The sequence below is a fragment of the Lasioglossum baleicum genome, chromosome 8, assembly GCF_051020765.1.
Source record: "Lasioglossum baleicum chromosome 8, iyLasBale1, whole genome shotgun sequence".
Lineage (NCBI taxonomy): Eukaryota > Metazoa > Arthropoda > Insecta > Hymenoptera > Halictidae > Lasioglossum > Lasioglossum baleicum.
The window spans coordinates 13,315,129-13,338,569 of record NC_134936.1 but is presented as its reverse complement, the minus strand read 5'-3'; the positions used below and the strand labels follow the sequence as shown (position 1 = coordinate 13,338,569).

Sequence of the window (23,441 nt, the reverse complement as noted above, 5' to 3'; positions counted from 1 at the left end):
TCCGGTATCTGTTCGCCGCGGACCACTCATTGTGACCGGCTCGCTCGGCGGACCGGCTATTATGTTTATTAAGTTGCCGGGATTGGGCTGATTCCGCGAGTAGGAAAGGAGAGCGGATTCTGGGCCCGGGGGGTGGTGGTTGCTGGATAGAGAGGAGGATGAGCCAGGAGGTGGCTGTGGCGCGAGGGTTGGATGGTTTAGAAGCAGGGGGTGTATTGTGCCGAGCATTGTCTGCCCCATTGTGTGACATCACGGCCCGATAACTGCCGATAAGACCGCGGCAATGCTCAGCTTGTGTGCACGTGTACGTGCGCGGCCGTTTGTGTGCTTCCAGAGAGAGAGAGAGAGAGAGAGAAGGGAGACAGTAGTGGAGCCAGATACGGAAAGAAATATAATGTAGGTAGAGAAGAAGCTATAGAACAGCGTCGCCCCGGGAGAGGAGGACGCCTGATGGAGGTCGAGTGACTTTGCGGGGCACTCGCCCCTTTATTCTTCCGATTCCTCGTTCCTCTTCCGCGGATCGAAATCGCATGCCGCCGCTAAACGCTCGTCCTTTGTGCCTGCCTCCAAGATAGGTCCGCTCCGAGCACAGCCGAGCCTTGAACTCGCCTCGACACCGCATTCACCGATACTTCCCGGTTATTGGAAAGTGGATCCGGACGCGGTTGCGTGCCAACCTGACCCGCGATTAACTTTTCAGCTACCTCACTCCTTCGCTCAACCCTCTCCTCTTCCCCTTCGATTTCGGACGTTGCTATTGTTCAAACTCGCCCATTGGGCGGGCGATTTTTCCGGCGTTGAAATTGATGTCGACCTAGGAATGTCTAGCTAGCTTCCGGGAAGATAGACCCTCGTGCAAGCTGTCTTTCTACAATAATTCTTGCAAACAATTTTGCATAAAAATCCTCCAATCGTTATAGATTGATTATGAGTAGACTGCGGATCTTTATGCATTTATGAAGAAATTGGTTGGACGAAATATAAAACAGTAAAATATTTTAAAAATTCAAGGATGTTGTAATGTCTCTTTCAATGTAACAAAGTCGTTGAGGGATGAAATCAATTTTTATGGTATTCCTGCTTCTCACAATCAATGCAAAACATTTTTATCTTGCATAAAGATCCGCAAGCTAATTATGAGTGACTACTGTGAGGACACTGGATCGAGGATTTCTGTGCAGACCTTTTCAGAAGTGACTTCGTATTAGAATAAGGGAAAAATGATTTTTGATCAGCTGGCTACAACTCCTCAGTGTCCATCAGCTAGCTCACATTTGTTTCCTGTGCAAGTAGGGAAGAACTAGTTGATTCTGGTTCCGGGAAAAATTGATGGTTCCGGCGAGTTTAGCGATCCGCCGATGAACAACATCCGTCGAAGGGGTTAAACAGCCGGCAGACCGGTGCGTGGCACTCGGCTCGCCTCGAAATTCCCGGCAATTTCTCCAACTTCGCTGCTTAAACTCCGCCGGTCTCATTAGGACGTGATTTCTGTTCCAGGTGCTGGAGTCTCGGAGGCCCGTGGAGCGGTAAGTGGCACTTTCGCCCTTTTCATTCCAGACAGAGCCGCCGCGGGTGAGTAATCGTTTAAACCCGCGCGCCGTGGCCCGCTGGCATTAACGTCGCCGCGAGAGCCAGCGAACTGGAGAGAGAGAGAGAGGGAGAGAGAGGGGTGATGAGGAAAGAGAAAAAAAAGTGTCATTGAGAACGAAGTACCCCGGTCCAGCACCCCCGCGCGTGCACCCTCCCAAGCGACGTTATATTGAGCCAACAGAGAAACGCGCATTCATGGCCGCGTGGCGGCGGCGGCGGCGGCTACCGGCCGAATATGAATAACAATCAGAAACTATAACCCCACCCTCGCGATCTATATAATGCCGGTAATATATGTATACGGTGCCCTTTACGAGCGCGGGCATTTTTATGTTAATCAGCCAATCGGAGAACCGCCGACGCTCTCTCCCTCCCCAGTGTCTCTCTCTCTCTCTTTCTCGATGATCTCCTCGTCTCTCACCCCCGGCAGCGGTTCCCAGGTTCTCCATTTACAATGGTTCGCTCGAATTTGTTCCGCGGACCGGGGAAAGAAGACGCGGGGATCGTAAAGAAACCGAGCGCACAGCGAGGGTGCACATGCGAAGGGATGATTGACCCATGCCGTAGCATCACGTTCCACGGGGGTGACTTTTTTCACCCTGGTGCGAGAAAAGCTTGCGGCGGTCGGGGCATTATTGCTGATCGCTGGTTGCAATTGATTCTGACCTTTATCACGAGCTTCGGGAATCCTGGTGTTGGCGATTGATTAATTGGATCGCGTTTGCTCAGTGGAGAACATAGTGCAGCCTCAATTGAGAATATATCCTGTAGGGAATGGAACGGGAGGAAAGGATCTAGCGAAATAAGGGAGGATAATTTTGTTCACATTTTCCAATCGGTCACGGGGTCGTCCGCGAAAGCCTGTAGGATTATTAGGGAAAGTGGCATCGGTAACGAGGCAAGGTCTGTCTCTGAAAGGGGCGTGCACCGAATCGAAAGGTATCGGAACGAAGGATCGGGGTTCCGCTTTGAATCGCCGGCAGCGGCCGGCCCGGATCCGTTCTTCTTCCTCTGGGCGCGCGTCTTAGTTCCCGTGATTTCGCTGACCGTATCCAGCGTCGAACGGTCTGAATATCTCCGGTGGAAACGTGGTCAGGGCTCTCTCTTGTTCGGGGCTTGCATTCACGCGGATTTCTTCATCGGCGTCTGGCTGGTTCGCGCGCGGAATAGAAGCGGACGCGCGGCTCGCGTTAACCCGCTCCGCACAATGCGCCGACGATTTGTACGGATTTCAGTTCTTTCGCCGTGTGGGCGCGGGCACGCAACGCCCGCTTCGAATCGTCCGTCTTGAGAGCGCGTTCTACGCTCTCTTTCTCTCGCCGGTTCGACGGAGAACAGAGCGAGAGAGGAGAAGGGAGAGGATCGCGTAGATACAGAGGATAGTCGGCTCGGTGGGAAGAGGATGGCAGCGAGAGAATCGCGGAGAGGAGAGAGGGAGAGAGAGAGGGAAGAGCGAGAAAGAAGATCGTGGCTGGCCGTTTTGTGCGCGCCGCGCAAAAGATGCCTTTGAATCCTTAATTCCCTTTGAAACTCTCATTCTGGGAGCAAAATGGCGAGAACGAACCGTATTCTTCGGCTGAATGACGTATTGAGCGAGTTTTGTATGCCGTTGCGTCCGCGTGTGGCTCATCCGGAGCCTATGCCTGCTTATACTCGTACGTAATACGTTCTCTCTTTTCTCTTGGTACGTTCCTTGCGCCCGCGAAGGAGAGAGAGAGGTGGGCTGCCCTCTCTCCCTCCCCCGCCGTTCCCGTCGTCGTCGTTGTTGCTCTTTTTCTCCACGGTTCCCGCCTTTTCCCCTCCGGTTTCTTTCAGCGTTCCTACGGTCCGCGGGTCGTCGCGTCGTCGCAACGCGCGTCGTCGCGAAACCCCGACGAGATCTTTGAATCTTGCGAAAGTTTTCTCCGCGAGACTCCATTCAATCCTGACCGCGACGAACGTCCATCGCCTTCGACTCTCAAAGACCTCCAAAGACCACTGCCCAGGCCCTAATAAACTCCCGCCTCGTAAAGGACAGCCGCGGTTCTCATAAATTGCTGTCGCGATCCCACGACGCTCGCCTTCAATCATTTCTCTACCCATTTTGCTGCCCGCACCTACCCGAAAAATTGTTCTTTCCACATATCCGGTATAAATTTCAGGTGGGCACACTGCTAGCCTAAATCGTAACCATCTCGCAAGAATTTGTCTCATCCTACAAAGTGTGTAGGTGTTAGTCAGATACCTAGACTGCAGTTCTTTACGTAGAATAAAAATTTACAAAGTTGATAGCCGGAGGTAGAAGTTAGAACATTTATTCGCTTCTGCTACAATCATTAAATATAGCCAGCTCATCATTAAATGTTCCTATTTTGATGTTTAGAAAAATTGTTGAAAAGATTCCCGGCAACCATAGGGAGTTCCAGCAGCGTTGTGAAATTTTTGAGAGGGTGGATCGATGGTTCCAGAGCGACTGGACGTCGAAATCGTTGATCCGGTAGTCAACGATTGCGATTCCGTCGCGATTACCTGTCCGAGCCTCGTAATTACCCTCGTTATGCGGCGGCCCGGATGAATCGAGGGTGGTTAGAGGGTGCGGGGATGGCAGGGACGCTTGCTAGACGGCGGGAAGGGCGCCGGATCCGAAACTGACGGGAAGGGTGGGTGATCTTGTGGACTTAATCGGGCATCGGTGCTTACCTTCGCGAACAATTGACGTCTGACTTTGACGCGGCCTCTGACACTTTCTCCTGATTCTCTTTCCTTCCCGTTCGTTCTTTTGTTCGCCGGAAGAATCGACGGATCGGGAGACCCAGCCTCTTTCGCCAATCGATCGATCGATTTCTTCCCCTGCCCCGGAGAGAGAGAGAAAGACAGAGAGATTTCACAGAAAATCGGCCGTCTTGTTTGTAAACTTTTTTAACTGGATTTTTACTCGACCGTAATATTGCCGCACCGAGGTTTCACGTTCTCCCGGTGATTATGAAACGGGAAAGACGATTCCGAGAGAGAGAGGAGCTCAGGGCGTCTCGAAGACCGCTTCTTGCCAAGAAAAGATCTAAGGTTTTTAGCAACGGGGTCGGGCGCACGGGCTCCGCGGCTCTCTTTTTCTTTATTTCCGACGGTCCTCCACAATTGCTCTTTTGGACGGTGAATGTTAAATACAAAAGATGCTCGGTGAAAGAACAGCCACTATCGCGGAATATGTTTTTGCGCCCGGGCCCATTCTACTTAGACGGGCAGATAAAGATTGTCGTCTGTTTCATTTTTATCCACTGTTGGTAGCGATTTCTTCGATCCTGGTACAAAGGTTTGCGAGGCCACGTCGACAGTGGTGCTTAGGTGCAACGACATTTTTCCGAACGCAGGCCGATAATTCAAATCTCTAATATGCGAAAATTGAGATACTTCATGAGGGTTTTGATATTCTGGGTCACAGGCGACCCAGCCAAGGGATGCTGCAAGGTCAGAGGGAGGAGAATAGTATCAATCCTGGCCGGACAAACGCGAGGCCGACGCGGTTAGCCCGTCCGGGGCTATTATAATGCGGTTCGAAAGGTCGGTGCTCAGGCGAGGAGTGTTCCCCGGTTAACAGGTTAACGAGACCGTCTCCGAGCCGGGGAAGAGGATCGAGCGTCGTGTTTCGGTGGCAGAGAGGTTGCACATTATCGGCGGCAGGGTCTCGCGCGTTTCCCCGCGGATACAATTTCCCCAACACAATTTTCTTTTCAGTCGCCCGAGCGAATCTAGCTCGGCCTCGTCGGTGGGTGGCAAATGGCGAAACCAGAGGGACCCGAGGGGATGTGGCGAGAAAGGGGGGTGGGGAGAGGGCGAGAAAGAGAAAGAGTTAGCTTTGACGGAGGAAGGAGCGAGGGCGAAGGGGGAGGGGAAGAGAAATAGGGGGGGGCAGAGCAGAGCGCAGCCCATATTCGTGCATTGTGGCACGTTCCATCGCGTTCTCAACTGAACTGAACTCGACTCAACAGTGGAGGACACAATGGGCGGTATGAATAAGTATAACAGACAGACACCGGTACAGACAGACACAGGTAGCTCAGGCCGCAGTATGTGAATGAGGAACCCATTTGATAACACGCCTCCACAGCCACCCAGGTCCATTGTGTCGCTTCCTATTCAGCTGCTCTATGCCCTCTTCTCCTCCTATCCCCTCCCCGCCTCCTTCTACACCCCCACCGCGCTCCTCATGCTACTTCCTCACCCCCTTCGAACGCTATCTTCCTCTCCCCTCTAACCCTCTGTCCTGGCAGCGAGCGCCGATATCGCCGTGGAAATCTTATCCTGTCGCCATAGGCCGCACCTGTGCGCGTGAAAAACATCCTAGCTCACCTTCCCCCCCACTGCCCCTTGTTCCCTCAGCTAGTCCTGTCAGCAAAACCTTCCAAAGGATTCTGCGAACCTTCGAGAAACGTTGCTGACCCCGGTCCTGCAATCTCGGACACTTTTCATAAAATAATCAGGTCCTTCGACATACCCAGATGTACACAAATTTTTATTTTTATCACTCATTACCTGGTTATAGCTCGATGTTATAGAGCACTGTCCGTGCTTGTGGTCCCAAGTCGACGACCAGCATGTGCACAGAAGCCGCGCTCCTGATGGACCGTCCCGATCCTTCGGGATCTTCCTAGATGAAAAGACTGCCCACCGTTCCTTTGCGTGCGAAAGGAGGTTGGTAGCGCATGTACAGGGTGAATGCAATTTTTATCTGTTCCCCGGTTAGTCGTGTTATGACTCCGGACATCGTGACCAAGCTTTACAGCCTTGTTCCAAGGCAGATTGCCCGACATAAATCCTTTGGTAGATGGCAAGGCGGTCCCTTAAGAATTTTCATCACGTTTTACCGTGGCGATTCACGGGGTTCCATCGCGACTCCTTTTTACACGGGAGACCGAGTAACCTGCATAGACGATTCGTTTGACGTACCAACGTCCTCCTATCGGGCCGGAGTGCTCCTAGTGGCAAGGATCTATCCGGGAAATCACGAAGAAATCGACAGATGATACGAAGCCATTTTTGCGAACTTTGGGATCGCGAATCGCGCTGGTCGCAGTGCACCGGGAATCGACTGGGAAGTTACCGGGTGAATATTTATCGAAATCGAATATTCACGGTGGAACCGGACACAGGGATTCCCGTTGAAAGCGAGTTTCCCGGGCTAGTCGCCGGTCCGAATCGATTCGGCGGTCAATACCGATCGGATTCGGGCCGGGCCGGTCCGGGCCGTAGCAGGCCCGCCAACAATGCTCCGATTTTCGGGATCTCGGTAGCATAAATAGCAAATAGCGAAGGTCCTGCGGGTGTGTGGTGTTCCCGTGGACCGGCGAAACGCGAGCTATCCATCGATCTCTTCCTCTCTCTCTCGTACACACATACACGCTCTCTCTGTCTCTCACTCACTCTCTCGGTGGTGTTCTCTCGGAGCCTGGTTGGGTACGTACGTGTACGTTGTACACCGAGTACCGACAACAATGAGGCAGAGACAAAGGCCAGGTACAATGCTGATGTTGAACTCGACTGATTTCGACGATTTTTGGCCTTTGCATGTGCATCGCGCGTTACTCGACAATGATTCCCGCATACGTAATCATCGGTATGGGCAGGGAAGGCTGGCTGGTACACTCGCGGAACAGTGGCTCTCACGCGGCGCCCTCTTTTTCCACGCTTCGGGCTTTCGGGCTTCGAGGCTTCGGGCTCGTCCGCACGACGCGCACAAACTCGCGCCCGACGTACCGTCCCGTTTCGTTCCTCGCCCCACACACCCCCCCGCCCCGTTTCCTCCTCCTGCCCGCTCGCGTGTCCATCCGGGGGCTTTTCAATGCTTCTCTAACGCACAATGACGCCGCGCCATCGCGATTCCGCGAGCCGTTTATCGGTTTAAATACCAGCACAGGCCGGATAATAATAATTGTAAGCGATAGCCGATTTATGCCCGCAAACCAGCCGTGCTTCTAGCCACCGCCCTCCTCCCGTTCGACAGCTCCCCCACCCCCGGCCTCTACAATGTATCTAATCAATGGCAGTTAATGCCAAAGCGACGCGGCTATTTAAATGTGAAACTGATAATTACGCGGAGCCCCGACGCTTAATATTCTCCGACCCGGGATTTAGATCCACGGCTGCAACCGATCGAGATCCTGTTTGGGTGATCGACCGCGTGATCGGTCACCGATCCCTCCATTTATCTGTCTGTCTGTTATCAGTGGAATCGGTGGATATTTTCTAGAATTTAGGATTCAGTTCTTTAGTGGTCATTAGAATTGTGTGTATCTCGCAAGGGGAATTTTAATTAGGAGATTACATTGACAGGATCTTATTATGGCTTCGGGAAATTTTCAGGACAATTTATATTCATTTTAGATATACGAAGACTACTGGAAGTTAATAAAAGCATTGATTAAAACGATGATCAAATATGTTCGAAAGTATCTGTCCTTGCCATGTGTGTATACACCACTCTTACTCTCACTTCTATGTTTCCATCGGCAGTAAGGTTACGGAATGAACGCTGCGAACGACAACAATAGGGAAAGTAATATTTGATTCTAGACGCTTCTATCGCTGAGATCATTTAGTAAATATTCCTCACCTATCAGCATTAATACAAACACATCCACTGTAAAACCAGAGAATGTTCATCTAATATTTTTTCTCGTTCTAATCGTAATCCAATTTATCTGTCACCGATATTATAACTAGACTGCGGATCTTTATGCATTTATGAAGAAATTGGTTGGATGAAATATAAAACAAAGATTTTCAAAATTCAAGCATGTTGTAATGTTGCTTTTAATGTAACGAAGTCGTCAAGGGATGAAATCAATTTTCATGCTGTTCCTGCTTCCCAGAATCAATGCAAAATATTTTTAACAATAGAGTATTTTTCTGTTTTTTTTTCAAGCAAATTAGAAATCGCAAAAAAGTTTTAATCAGTATAGATATAAAAGAAAACCGTGGTGCAAGGGAGAGGTGAAAGGGATATGAAAATATTATTTCATTGTTTTGAACTCTATCAAATGATTAAGGGAAGGAATGATCTCCGTAGCTCCCGCGTCTGGCAATTAATACGCTTCTTATTTTGCATAAAAATCCGCGGTCTATTCATCATCCCTCTGCAAGGATGATCAGCGATCGGGCCGTTCGACGTTCAACGATTCCTAATCGCGGAGTCATCATCGGAACAATTCGTCTGATCCATACCGGATGAGGGGCTGGTGTTGACGGGGCCAGATCCTCGGCATCTAGCAGCTTAGCTCCTTTCTTTTCCCCCGATGGTTTTTCGAGGATCGTGAGAGTGCGAGGGGGGCCGCGATCGATTGAGCACCCCTGACCGCACCTGAATAGATACATTGTGCCGGGGCAGCCTATTGACGGCCGATTGTTCCCTCAACAATAACAACAATATCTGAATAGTCGTCGTGCACATCTCTCGCGCGTTGCACGCACGCACCCACGCACGCACGCACGCACTCGCTCATACCGTCGCTCGTACACGTCATCCACCCCCGCATCGAAACCCTGCATCCCTTCACACGTTCGCCTCTTTGCGAGAGATCGCACGTACACCTTTGTCGGGGATTTCTTGCTCACCTAGAATATTGGGTCAACGGAGAATCCCGCCTCTGCGTTAATTACGCGGGGATTCGGCCCACTAATCCCTACAAATATGTAACTAATTGCTCAACGAGTTTGCAAACGCCTCCTGGAAACATCCCCCCGTTCTGCTACCGGACTGTATTCACCCTTTAATTCGTTCCTGATCGATAAATATCACGCTCCTCCTTCAGAAAATAATCAAACAGTTTACCGGAAGATCGTCACAATTTTCGGTAGTGAAATTAAAAAATGTTTTAGACGAAAGTTTCTCAGTACTTGGTGAGCTACGTGTTCGCATATTCTTAAATCTGAGAAAATGCTTTTTACGTAGAAAAGTAAAGGTCACCTTGACTTTTTTAACACGTTCACTGCCAACGAGTTATCTCGTAGGTCAAAGTTTGTGTTTGTGAATTTTGAGCGGAGTTCTGTATCATAGAAGGTGAATCGCAGTTCGAACATCTGATGTAACTTGATTTATGTTGTAAGAAATAATTTTTCATTAAAACTACGTTAGCACAAAATTTTCAAGTTTGAGGTAATTTCTTGAGGACTATGATGTCCAAAACATATGGTGCCATTTGAAAAAGTCAAGATGACCTTTACTTTTTTACGTAGAAAGCATTTTTCAGATTTAAGAATATGCGAACATGTAGCCCACGAAGTACTGAGAAACTTTTGTCTAAAACATTTTTTAATTGCACTACTGGAAATGCCTAAAAAATGGTGACATAACTTAACGGAAACATCCTGTATACAATATAAATAATTATTTAAGTATGACGCTGCTAGCGAGCATGCTAATTCCCTTCTGATTACGACGCAGATTGATTGTTCGATTAAAATCTGAATGAAACTTCCGGATTCGAAATGTCTAGATGTTTTACCGCTTGGTCGGATTAACAATGTTGTATCTATTGTATAGCTATAACTATAACTATAACAATGTTAACAATGTTAACAACACGGTGTATCAAATCAACGTGTCCAAATTGCAAATATGAGCGGCGAGTAACCCGTGTTTTTGACTCGTAGACAACCGTTTTGAATTGTAACGAGCTACTCCTGGAAGTTTCCTGGAAGATGATCAAGTGTATTCGACTATGCCAGAGAGGAACAGCAGAGCGCTCGCAGTTAATCGGCGGTCGAGCCGAGATGATTCATTGATCGTTTGATGAATGAAAATCCTATGCTTAATGGGCATCAGTGAAATAATTGAGCGTAACGCGGTCGTCCCGTTGTAAAATATTGTTTATTACCCGCTTATAAACAATGGTCAGTAAAGACTCTGGGCGGAATGGCTTCGGCACGGTGATTACAATACTCCCGGCGAGAGCGCGCGTTACATTTATCGTGAAAATGTATAAGCCAATTATAATTATAGCCCACTGGTCGATTCCTCGTAATATTATAATAGGTCGTCGTCGAGCCGCGTCGCGTCGTTTCAGAAGCGCGAACTCGCACGCGACGCGTTTAACGGGCGCGTTGCCCGTTGATAATTCGATTTCTCGCGGGGGGGAAAAAAAGATAAGCAAACATAAAGAAGAGAATCGGTGAGTCTCGGGGAATTGCGAGACTTGACGTCGATTAATGGATTATTATCGACGGGCGGGAGGCGCCGTGGAGCCTCGTCGAGCGATTCTTTCGTCGGTAGAGCGTCTCCGCGGGAATCTCGTTGATCTTCCGACGCGAAACAAAGATCATCGGAGACGCTCCGAATCATTTCACGAACACGAACATGAACCTCTGGCAACGTATAAACGGTACGAAATCGACCCTTACGTTTTGTGCAATTGCTATCCCGATACAACGCTGTTCGAATCGCCCGACATGCGCGCGAACATATTTTAACGTCTTACCCACCGACGATTCACAATTTTTAAAATTCTATGAAACACGGCTAAAGTCTTTATTCTTTAATAGACCTCTCAACAGCATTTCGCAACAAGTCGCTCCCAGTCATCTAATAATTTCCTATAGGATTATCGTGTAAAAGGCGCCTTTTTTCGGTGTAGCATTATTATTGAAAATGCTGTCGATAGGCTTGCGCTGGGTAAAGTATTAATAACGAGTAATATTCGATACACAAAATTCTCGCTACGTATGCACGATTTGCATAGGGAGGGAGCTCTTTAACATGTTCTGTACCACCAGTGGTACACGCGGCCTGAATGGATTTAACGTGTACCATCGGTGGCACGGAACGTGTTAAAGACGATACAAAAATAGTATATATATATATAAAAAATGTAACAAAAAGAAACAAAAAAGCTAAACAAGAATCGCGACCCGTAACCGGCCATCCGATATAGTCGGCGAACGATGTAATCGTCGGATACCGGATTAATGTCGAGCGAAACCGGCGCATCATCGGCGAACAAAAATCGGGATATTTTTATAAACGAATCCGCGTCGATTGTATCCGACGATCAATCATCCAGTCAGCGCGATACCGACGCACAGAGTGAAAAAATATATATATATGTGTATATAGATAACAAATAGTGTCTTGCGTACAAACTCGTCGTGTCACGCCTACAAAACGCTTCGCGCTCGTTCGTTCGTTCGCGTTATAAATTAATACGGTGTAGTTGTTCGCGCGAGCGTTCTCACGTTTCGTCGAGAAACGCGCCTATACTCGTCGCTGACGTTCGCCGAGACTTTTTCTTTCGTCTCGCGGAAAGGCGTTCTCTTAGCCGGCTGCCGCTTTCTTCTGTCTATCACAGTTTGTTGCGAGCGACGTCCTCCGTCGGCTACCGCGTCAAAATAAGTACGGCGAGGGCACGCCGAAGCCGCAGTCCGTGCAGGGCCTCTGGAACAGAAATCTTCACTGAGTCATCCTGTTCCAAGAATTGGAAATCACAGAAGTATTTGTTCTCTAGACAAGTTCTAGAAAACCCACGAAATTGCTCTTGCATTTTAAATTGTAGAAGCTGTTCAACAATTTTTGTACGATTTTAAGTAGGTCTGTAGTAAAGTGCACTCATTCGGCTTTAATTTGAGCCCTCAAACGTTTAAAAATTTCTGTGGGAACGCAGTCTAAAATTGGTTCAGTTTACCCCCTTATATTAAAGCAATTTTTGTTATATTTTCGTAAAGCTACATAATTCTTTTGGAACCCAACTGTGCCTATCGCGATATACGATCTTTTACCTGAAAGTTAAGCCCTGTAACGTCTAAAAATTCCTATGGGAACACACTCTAAAATCGTTTCGAAGATTTCCCGGTATATATTTACAAATTGCTTATGAGTTTGTTTCTTCGGCGAAGGTTCCGCGTGAACCTGTATCGAGTCGATTTTGTTCCCAATGTTTTCGAGTCGCTCAAAATGACAGAGTCTTGACGTAGCAGAAAGGGAATGATCGAATCCGTCGACTTCGCCACGATTCACGAGGTTCTACTTCCTGGAGATTGCCTATAGTTCGCTGGTAATTAATTTGGGCGAGTCGTGGGGCTGGAGGAGACAAATTAGCCATGCAGAATTATTTGACGGCTCGGTACCGACAGGTTCACGACAAAATCAAGGACGTCAGGATATCGGGGCTCAGGAGCAAACTTCCGAAAGTGCGTTTCAACGGAATCCCACATTGAATTCGATATCGCTAGATAAAATCGCTTCACCGAGAAAATATCCATCAATGACAAAGAAATAAAAATGCTCTCAGTCCATAAACATTTAGATTCTATTCAAGCAGCAAATACATATCAATGACAATAATCTTTTTCTCGTTGCGGCAAATTGTATGCGCATACGTGCAACTGTCCAATCGATTTTCCAATTTTGCCCCCGAAAATTTTCAGATTTCTCAGAACATGAGAATGGTGTCCTTGCTAGACCACGTACCCACGGCGTTCATGGTGTCGAAGCTCTCAACGGTCGGCTCAAAAATCGCACAGTTCCCCTACAGCCACTGGCGCAAATCCCTGAACATAAAATACTGGACCATCGGACTGATCGTCTCTCTTCCCATATTCTATCAATTTCAAGCCCTGGCGAACTCAGCCAGCTTGAAGGCTCCGCGAACGAAGGATTCGAGCATCGGGACAGGGAGAACCGAGGGGAACGTCGCGGAATGATTCGAGCGTAAACGTTTCCGAAGACACACTTGGTGCTTCCTTTGAGGCGGTTCTTAGCGTGGCGGAAAGAGGCGCGAGGTTCGCCGGGACACCGGAAAATTCGGTTCTAAATTGAACGGAATAATTTCGCGTCTTGAAACGGTTACGGTCGCAGACGCCTCGAGCCTAATTAACGTGGAATCTTACCCGGAGAATTTTATCAGCGATATTAGCAATTAAGTCTGATCGTGAAATTGTCCCCCAATGAAATTGTCTATGAGAATAAAATGGCTGTCTCCTGTGTCCCCAGAATTTTATGGAAGATTAATTAGAGTATAGTACTCACCGTGGGATACTCCTCCATCAATCCGTACTCTCCTAGGCGATAATACACCGATCTGTTCTCCATGAAGCTTTTGTAGTCGTACCGAGGCATCGTGGGGATCCTCATCTGCCAGAACGGCTCTCTGATGTTCGCTCCCAGGTTCAGTATGTCCCGATCCTTGTACTGCACTCGAATCAATGGATCATGCTAGGAATGAATATTAGCGAATATTAGTTAGTTAGCTCGGATACGTTGAATTCGATCGGATAGTTTGTACCTTCTCGGGCCTCTTCGCATGTTCATCGTCTGGCGTGTCTGGCCTGCTGGAAACCGGCGTTTCTTCTGGTGTCGTTGAAATGCTGGAAGGTTGCAGGCTGCAGATTCCACTCGATTCACTTGTGGTGCTTGCAGTGCTCGGCGAGTGCGGTCTGCCGCCGGTCAAAGTTCTTAAACCTTGCTCGTAGAGAAGTCTCACCCCCAACGCGTGAAAGTGCTCGGGTTCCAGGCCGGATAATGGCAGAGCTAAGGATAACGCCATTTTACGATGTTCCTCAGTTTTCTACTTCCTCAGCCTCTTAATCTGCCGATTTCTCTTTGTTCCCGTCGCTCGAATCGAGATCGTGGTTCATCGAGCCCGTAGAGACCGTTAGGACGTCGACCGACAACTAATCTACTGTTTGGAGTTTCTTCTCCTGCGTTGTGTTTCTTGCGTCCCGTACCGTACTTCGGCCGTGATAGTGTTTGTACGTAAACATGACCTTCCTGATTCGAATTTCGATCATGTACCAGCTTTTAATCGCTCTAATAACATACTACAATTATCGTGCTCGTCTGTATTGTTGAATGTTAAGGATAATATGAGAAATATGGCTTGAAATATTCCGGTCGAATGGTCGTAAAGGATGGAATAAATTTTGCTTTCATACTATGGTTTGTTAGGCTCTTTCCTACCAGTTTTGGTACCAGATTGTTCGAATCGATTCGTTACAGGGATGAGTTTAACAATATTTCTGTGTGTCGATGGAAGGATAACAGGTGTGTGTAGATTGAGGTCTTACCGACGTTGATCCATGATCCACCGTCGGTAAGACCGTGCTGCGATCCTGGTTACCTTCCGTGGAGCTGCAGGGAGAGACTGCATCGTGTGCGATCTGCAGAATACTTCTATAGCGACCGTGGTATTCAAACAGAGACCTTTAAACTCGTTCTGTCTTCTCTATTTCTGCATTTTCTTGAAATATTCTGGCCTCTGCCTTGCAATTTTTTGCACGTATTTTAATCAGCATCGTTTAGGACCTTCGTATTAGCGCCGACGAGATACTATTGAAGACTGCCACGGCAGAGGTCGGCGCGGGGATAACGTAGAACTAACAGTGATCTGAAATACCAACGTCGCCAGAAGATACTCGTCGGTGGCTCCGCCCTCGCAAATAGAACATTTACTCGTGAACTACGTAAGACTGCGTCAGTGCCGTAGGTAAATGGATTTAGCACCGTAGGTAATAAACGCAAGTAGAATGCTGACGTTACCCACTCTATAATTGCTCGGAATTGCTTTTATTGCACAATTTCATTAATACTTTTATTGCCGTTGAATCTTAGGGACGGTGGAATTGCAAAATGTTATGGAACGGAGTAGATTTGAAATAATCATAGATATTAATTTACAAATCATTATTGATAGGGTTGCCAGATCTATATTTGATATGAGTCTTCTATTTTAAAAATATATCTTAAAAATCTTTGTTTGAATAAAAAAGTTTAAAATGTGCTGTGTACCTCTTTTACTTGAACTCCTATATTTTGAGCCTATCTCATATATACATAATTGCAGTGTTCACTACTTCTTCTATATTTGGATAAAACATTTCTGGCAACCCTAATTATTGAAAACCTTTCAATACATTTGCACTTAGTACATTTATTTTAAATTCGAAGTGTGCAGCTATTAGCTCGACATTATCCACTATTTTTAAGACACTTGATGTTCTTACAAATAGAAGATAATACCGATTGCCCAGGTCTCACCACGAGGTGGTTGCTGTACAAGAGACCCAGAAAGGGAGTCAGAACGATATTGGCTCTCTTTTTTACAACGACAGAATTATACTAAGTAAGTTACGCAGGACGCTATGTCGAGTAATTATTGCGGAGCAAACGTTCTGAATCCCAACCGAATATCGGCTTCAACTGGTCTGGTACATACAAGCAAGGCTGTGTGAATTGTTGAAGGTGGTTGAAGGTGCCAAAAATAAAACGGACTGCCAATTGTTGTAGGAAGGCCACCAAGGCAGGCCATCAAGGTAAGCTGGGTAGGCCAGGGTAGCTCTAGATGACCTCTAGTCCACCTGGTCCACCTCTGATTAGTTAGGCCAGGGTGACCTCCCATGAGGGCGGCTTTCTTTAACAGTATCTCGTCGGTGCCTTGAATATTTCGACGGAGAATGTAACATTTGATGATAATCAATATCATTCCGCGATGATTCGCCTTCTCACCGACGAGGATCTCCTCTTGCAGTCTCTGCAAATGGTACAGCAGGCTGTTCGTATTGATCGGTCCACAACAAGAACAAGTTGCAAGACCCGGCTCCCAGAGGGCTAAAAACTGAATCGAGCTTTCTCGCTGGTGCTCGCAACCCTTTCGGTTAGTATATAAGTAAGATCCGAGCGTTATACCTCCGTGGTCCGGTGCTACTCAGGTATGTCAACAGAAAGAAAACTTTTCCCAGAGTTTTCCCTTTCCAACAGATGGATGGCGACAAAAAACGATTGGTTTCCAGAGGGGGGTGGTGTTTCTTCATTGGGTGGGGGGAGTTTCTCTTCAATAACCACACACAACACAAAGTTGATAGGAATTCTCCCAACCTTCCACAGATTTCCGGAAAATTGTTGCAGCTCTCCAACGACTTCTTCTTCCCTGTTCTCCAGAACACGGAGCGCGCACACACAACGCTCTCCTCTCCCTCACACACTCTCTCCAGTGTGTTGAGGAATATGAAAATCCAAAAGCCGAGTTTCCTCTCCTCGCAAAAGGTGGACAAAATCATGCCAAAAAAGGAAAAATCGGCCGCAACAATTCCCCGCTCCTCCTCCTAAATAATACTTTATCCCGGGTTTCTGCCCGTCCATCTCATCCAAAAAGATGATGGTATTCCGTGCCGAAACAAACCGACGAACTAAAGTTGAAAATCGTGCGTTCTACTGTAGTAGTAATTCAGTTCGACCACTCTTTTGCTATCTGAATTTTCGCACATTATTCAATATTGTGTCGCATTTTTGCAACGTGGAAATAGAGTGTGACTCTTTTGCTACCTGAGTTTTAGCACAACATTGTGCAGTTGTTCGCAACTTGTTATGGAATATATTTTACAAGCTATTTTTCGGCACTTCGTCTACCTCTCCTCGTCTCTATCTTGTTATCTTTTAATTTCGTCATCTACAATTAATTATGAACGATTGTTGGTGGCGGTAATAATTTCTACATTGATTCAATGATATTTAAAATGCAACTGAATGCAACCTAGCGGTGTTAGAACGTAACATTTTCTTTTAAGAAACGAGTTGTTTCACGAAGGGAGAAGGTACTTGCTTCTAACGTTGATAAATTACGGTATCACAGGGTTCTAGGACGTTTAGATTTATCGTGAATGATGCTAATATTATCTTGCGGAGTTCAATATGCGAAAGACGTTGTTTTTGATCCTCCAAAATGGAAGTAGCCTCGAAGACAGAGGGTAGTACAGGATCAGTGGCCTTGCATGGCGTGGTTCACAGGCTGACCGGGTATACCGGGTGTCCGATTCGCGCATTCTACGCTGTGCGACCCATCCGGTGGCCCTAGCAACGCACATGCGCCCTTCTTGGGCTCTCGTCTCTCCAGTTTCTCTCTCCGGATGGTTGGGGATTGGCCCGGAGTAACACCCCCTCATAATGGGTTCACCCGTCCGCGCTGAGCGCGGGAGAGCGGTCGAGAGAGAACGAGAAAGAGAGATGGTTGAGAAGGGGACGGAGAGACGACGAAGAGAGACAGAGAGAGAGAGACGGAGAACCGAGAGCAGGAACGAAGAGGGTCGAAGACTGAGCCAGCCAGTCCGAGGGAGAGAGAGAGGATGAAAGACAGGGAGAGAGACGGGAGGGAAGAGGGCAACGGAAGCCATATTGATTTCCCTATGTTTCCCCGTATTGTTACTATAGCGCCCGGTGAGGGCGCGAGGAGAAGGCTGGTACCACCCTCGTCAACCATCCCCCGGCATCCACCCCTCAGCACAGCCCGCTTCAATCCGCTTCGCTCCGCTCCGTTCCTCGAACCGACGCTCGTCCGAGAGACGAGAGAGAGACTGCTTGCTAGCCAAGCCGGCGACCGTGGATTCTCTTCCGGTCTTTCGTTCGTTTTTACACTGCTCTTTTTCGCCCCCGGTCCTCTCTCTCTTGTGTGTCTCGCGCGCACCGAGAGAGCCCTCTCCCATGTTAGCCTCCATTCCGCTCGTTGCGATCGCTTAGCGTCCTCTGTCGAGAGGATCTGGAGCGTGAACTTCCGGATTTTTCAAGATTCCGAGCTAATAACTCCGGGCCACCGAGATTCCGTGCTGATAACTCTCGGATCGAGTTTGCACTCGCGTTTTGACCAATTCCTGGTGGACGGGAGAGCAAACATCTTTCTACTATGACTAAGACCGTGGTTCTTCTTGTAAAATTAGAAACAGTAAACATATAGACCTTTCTTCTCATCTTTAACAAACTGTTTGAAAATTTTTTATAATGTTTTCCCTATTTTGAATTACTCCCTGGTTTCTATACATTTTGATACGCTTGCCTACGACTCTATTTTTATTCGGCTAGCTAATATCGCTCGAGTTTCTGAAAACTGGAGGCCACCAATCCTGCGGCAATTAATTTCGAGTTTATGCTCGCGTTTTGCCGAATCCCCTGATAGAAGGGACAGTGCAGGTCCCTCGAGAGAACATCCCCCTGTCGCGATCCGCTCATCAACGAGACGAGGTCCGGTCTAGCGGGCACGCAACACCCTTCGTGCGTCGCTTAATATTTCTCCTAATGTCGAACCAGCCCACGAAGGCACGAGAAGCACACCTGGGTGGTCCATGCACGATATCAGCTGCGAAACTTCCCAGACGTCCCGGTTTTCTGCGTCCTGTCCTCCGCTCTCCTCTTCGGGGAAACGAACCGGGGTGAAAGAGGGGTCTAAAAAGGAGCAGGGAAAGAGAGAGAGAGAGAGGACGAAGGGCTGCGAGGAGAGGGACGAGGATAGAGAACCGTGTGGTTGTTACCTAGTGATGCATGGCTCGGTAATAGCTACAATACAACCAGCTTACAAGAGGGGTTCCGTTTCCATCCCGCTCTCGCCGACTCGAGATTTATTGCTCCCCGTTGGATTGCGGATTCCCAGATTCTCCGGTTTGCCCTTATAAATGACTCCTATTAATTGACCGTGATGCGGGGCAGGAAAACAGTGGAACCGAGGAAACGAAACGGGAATGAACGAGGGGACGGACACCTTGTGCTGCCAAAGGGGTGCGCGATCGACGAAACCCTTCACTTCTGATACATTACCACAATTCCTTCTTAGAGCACCTTCAAATCTGCCTTTGAAAAATCCCCACAAATGCGGACATGCTTCATCCTTCAGCACGGCTCCTTCTTTCGTGTGACCAGTTGTTTCGTGTCAACTTTTGATACACTCCTGGCCAGACGAATTGTTTAGATGCTGAAAACAGGACAGCTCTGAGCGCAAGGTGTTGATATCTTCGGAGAAGAATCGTACTCTGGCGTCGATGCCCTAATCTCTGCAGCTTAGGAACGTATAAAATCGCAGAAACTAATGCTTTCCGAGGCGTCGTAACACTGTATCCATCTGGAAAAAGTATCAGGCCATGGACGTCTCGACGCGCGGACGTCGCGTTGCGTCCGTTTCCTCGTCGCGGCCGTCCCCGGCTTGTTTTAAAGTGCCAATCAGGGGATGAAAAAGAGGAGGCGGAGAGGAAGCGGGCGTTCGACGTCCAGGAAGCTCCCGTGCGTCGGCCACGTGTCCAGTTGTCTGCGTGAAGAATGAGACCAGACACACCCACCGTGCACGCGAGCGAGAGGAACGAGAACGGGAGATCTCCACGTGAACCCCCGTGACCGTGCGCAGAACCCCATACGAACGTGGTCCCGGTATTAAAACCGCGCTAATGCACTTAATAGCGAGTTGCCGTGAGGTGTGCGTGCACGAGCCGCCGCGTGAGAACACGCGTGGGCGGGGTAGTTGTCAAAACACACGTGGAAATTGCGCACCGAAGCTCCGGGGGATTCCTGTCTCTCTCTCGCTCTGTGGAACCGTACGGAGGATTCTGCTCTAATGCTAACACGCTAATGCTACTTCTGACTCTACCTGACCCAAAGTCCTTGCGCTTCAACTCGCTCCGTTGCGTGCTCAACGCGGAAAACTCTAGGTTCCAGCGAAACAGCGAATGGGGCTCTAAAACTTCGGGAGAGACGCTTACGGATTCCTGTTCGTAGGGTTAGGATGGGTTAAACTATCGGGTGAAGCTTCAGTTAGCTGCGTTTATCTGTGGATATGTGTCCGCATCGTGTACCGCTGTTTTGGTCCAGAAATTTGGGGGTGGTTTTAATGTGATGATGTTGATTGACGCCTCTGAAGTTCAACACCGATCTAAGAATTGAATAAAATGACTGTTCACATCACTGGCTGAACTATGAAGAAGCTTGTTTTGACTCAGAACTCCAGACAACAAAGTAGACAAGAACTACCCTTAATGTCTGACAGAATCCCCGTTCTTACGGGGTCGGCACAGAAAGGGAAACTGCGATTTGGTCCTGGGGACAAACAAGAGCACCTCCCAGGAATTTATGGCGTGTCTAGGGTCGCAGCGGAAGGATGATCGCCGGTCGCAGGGCGCCGCGACTCGTGAAATTTATGTAAAATCATGCGCGGTGGTTGCTCGTGGACGCGGCATATGTGGCCAGCGCCGCGTAATAACGTAAGATTGAAGGTCGCAGGTAACAGGCCATCCAGCATCCTCATAACATGTAAAACACCGGGATTACGGGATAATAACTGGCCGAGGCGGGGGTCGTGTTTGCGTTTGTAAAGTTTACCGGTTCTACCATGGTATGTGCGGATACTGAATTCGCGTCTGGCTTCTACGTAGCTGGCCGAGATAGGTGGGCGATAATGAAACGCAGGGTGGACCGAAGTAATTCCGTTCCGAAGTCCAACCCGACTGGACACCCCCTGTGGATTTAATATCGCTTTATTAACCCACTTCGGATCGCCGTACACTCCCAACCGGTGATCCTATCTCCTAGCTAGACTGCGAAAAACTATTTCCCGAAGAGATTTCGACCGCCATTGTCGCGCAAGATCCCGCATTTTAACTCTGCGATATTATTTGGATCGAGCGTCCCCGATAAAGTCAGTCCATTTTGATCTTGGACTCGGGGGTGGCATTGAAGTTTCATCGTCGCTTTGATGTCGCGTTAATTCCCGATACATCCCGGTCGGATATTAATTCTTGGATCTTGAGACGTCTTGAGAGAGAGAGAGCGAGCGAGCGTGGGGTTCGTTGCCCCCTTCGACAGTGCTCTTTGTGACCGTGACGCGCTTTTGTACCGGACACCCCGTGGACGGAGACGCCCCGGTGAAGATGTCGCAAATTGGATCGTGTATATAGCCGTCCGTGGCGCAATATATCGCCGGGAGATCCGGCAATCCCACGAAACAAGGCTCTTGAATCACCGCACGCCTGACTTACGCGGGAGCCGGCTTAACGGACCAAACGAGAGAGACAGAGAGGCTTCGTTTGTACAAACGAAGCCACCAGATGTCGATCTGAATATTTCAGGCGGTTTGCCCCGATGCTTCTTGACAAATATCAAGATTTTTTCCTCCGTCCTCGACCGAGACAACTCGTCCATTCCCCCGCCCCGGTGATCTCTCTCGTCTCGACGCGTCCTCGGTCGCTCGATCGCTAGTGAATTTTCCGGGTACAGTCAGAGAGAGAGAGAGAGAAAGGCTGACAGAGGGAGAATGAATGAGAGAGGGAAGAGGAGAGACGACTTTCGATTTTCCCTGGTCGGTTTTTCGCTTATTCGACGGTTCTCCGCGAGACATTCCGGGCAACGTCCAAATGATTCGGGATCAGCCAGCGGAGCGGAGCCACTGCCGTAGGAAAAAAATGTAAATCTGGCGCAACCCCGGGAAAAGGCACCCTTTTAATCCACGCAGAGAGAGAGACTCTCCCCAGCCGATAGGCGGGGGATTATCACGGGGTATCATATGGAGCCTCTCGAAAGTGAACGAGAAAAAGCGTAGGAACGACGAAGCGGGGAGTACCGCAGAGAAAGAGAGAAAACGGAGAGGGTGGAAGGGAGCACCACGGGCTCGAAGAGAACCCCATGGTTACCGGCGGCCAGAAGTGGGGCTCCCGTGGCGAGAAGCACCGTCAAATCCACCGCAAATGCTCTCGAGTACTTCTTCTTGGTCGGACGTGAGCGCAAGGGCGACCACGAGAGAGAGCACGTGGTACTTGAACCAGTTGGGGACCACCGAGTGGCTCTGGGCTCTGGCTCTGGCCGAATGTTGCTTGGTTGCAAGCACGATCGGCCAGAGTAACGAGGAGAGAGAGCGAAAGAGCGAGGAAAAAAAACCGAGTGCTGGCCAAGAGCGAGAAATATATTTGCGTTCCGCCGGAACGACCAGCCGCGCGGCCTTTACCGGGTCCTCCTACCTTTTTTACCTCTTCTTCGCGTCAAGCCCCGAAAACTCCGCTGCTCAGCACGACATTTCACGCGCCGATACCGGGCCGAGACCCTCTCTTTAATCGCTCCAAAAGGCACCGGCACTCCGGTCCATCAGAAACACGTTACAAAGAAAATTGGCTGGAGTCATCAATCGATGGAAAATCGTAAAGAGTGGTAGACGCCGTCTACCACGTAGGAATCGTCTCGATTTTTTGAACCTCTGTGCGTTCGACTGAGAGATTGTGCATGGTAGACGCCAGTAGACGCTCAGTTTAGTGGAAATTGTCTTCGTTCTTCCTAATTCCGAGCCTCCAACTTCGGGGATCTTTTAGTTCTGCAGAAGAATTCTCGTAGATTTTGGACGAAACAGGGAATCAGATTTGTTTCTCCCTCCCTTAAAATCAATGAATTACATTCCCCGGACCAAAACGTGTCCAATCCTCTTAAATTATCATCAACAAACATAAGGACTGTATCATATTTAACCTTCCCTGACCTGCCATCGCTTTTCCAAGGTCCGAAGAAGGTCGACCAGTCTGTAAATCGTGGTGAAGGTTTTCTCGGGCCGGTAGACTGCATCGAGTCGCATGAAACGCATCAGACTGCAGCAGGAAGTCGGTGACCGGCCCGGAGGCCTGCACGCGTCTAAGAGCGCGGCTCGCGCGTGACGTGCACGAATAAACAATAAACAGGGCCTGTGCGCGGAGACGCATATACACGCATCGGCGCGTATCGTTTCAGCGCGGAGTCCGCGAGGGGCTCGTCGGGGGCGAGTTCGGGGGGTTGGAGAGCCGGTTTGTAACAAAATCAATAGAGGGGTGGCGCGCGAGAGGACACGCGGCTGGGATGGCGTGCCGGGAGGAGAAAGAGAAAGAGAGAGAGACTCGCGGGGGTGGTTTCCGCGGCGCAAGCGCACATTGGTACCGTTAGGGGTTGGAGGGCCAGGGGAGGGAAGACAAAACCACCCCGCCGGCTACTCCCACCCTCTGGATGAGGCGACGGACTGCGATGGAGTGCCTCCTCCTCCAACCTCCACCTCCTCCTCTTTTCTCCTCCTCCTATGCCCACGGACTACTCCAACCCCCGTGCGCCGCCTGAAACTCCGGGAGTTGTTCGCCCC

General features: G+C 49.0%; 2 protein-coding genes across 2 annotated transcripts; one reads left to right on the top strand and one right to left on the bottom strand.

Moving 5' to 3' along the window:
• Nucleotides 1-1,532: 1,532 nt before the first annotated feature.
• On the top strand, nt 1,533-16,624 carry LOC143211431 (uncharacterized). Its single transcript, XM_076429115.1, has 2 exons — nt 1,533-12,744; nt 12,982-16,624. The coding sequence occupies exons 1-2, from the start codon at nt 12,655-12,657 to the stop codon at nt 13,255-13,257; spliced, it is 366 nt and encodes a 121-aa protein (XP_076285230.1). The 5' UTR covers nt 1,533-12,654; the 3' UTR covers nt 13,258-16,624.
• LOC143211428 (uncharacterized) lies at nt 10,311-14,767 on the bottom strand. Its single transcript, XM_076429111.1, has 3 exons — nt 13,839-14,767; nt 13,583-13,768; nt 10,311-11,992 (listed from the first exon to the last, which is right to left on the bottom strand). The coding sequence occupies exons 1-3, from the start codon at nt 14,097-14,099 to the stop codon at nt 11,942-11,944; spliced, it is 498 nt and encodes a 165-aa protein (XP_076285226.1). The 5' UTR covers nt 14,100-14,767; the 3' UTR covers nt 10,311-11,941.
• Nucleotides 16,625-23,441: the final 6,817 nt, after the last annotated feature.

Excerpts from the sequence above, each read along its gene's own strand:
- LOC143211431 (XM_076429115.1), top strand. The coding sequence starts at position 12,655 with ATGCAGAATTATTTGACGGCTCGGTACCGACAGGTTCACGACAAAATC. Across the intron at positions 12,745-12,981 it reads TCAGGAGCAAACTTCCGAAA|ATTTCTCAGAACATGAGAAT; the intron begins GTGCGTTTCAAC and ends GAAAATTTTCAG.
- LOC143211428 (XM_076429111.1), bottom strand. The coding sequence starts at position 14,099 with ATGGCGTTATCCTTAGCTCTGCCATTATCCGGCCTGGAACCCGAGCAC. Across the intron at positions 13,769-13,838 it reads ATGCGAAGAGGCCCGAGAAG|CATGATCCATTGATTCGAGT; the intron begins GTACAAACTATC and ends ATTCATTCCTAG. Across the intron at positions 11,993-13,582 it reads TGATGGAGGAGTATCCCACG|AGGCCCTGCACGGACTGCGG; the intron begins GTGAGTACTATA and ends TTTCTGTTCCAG.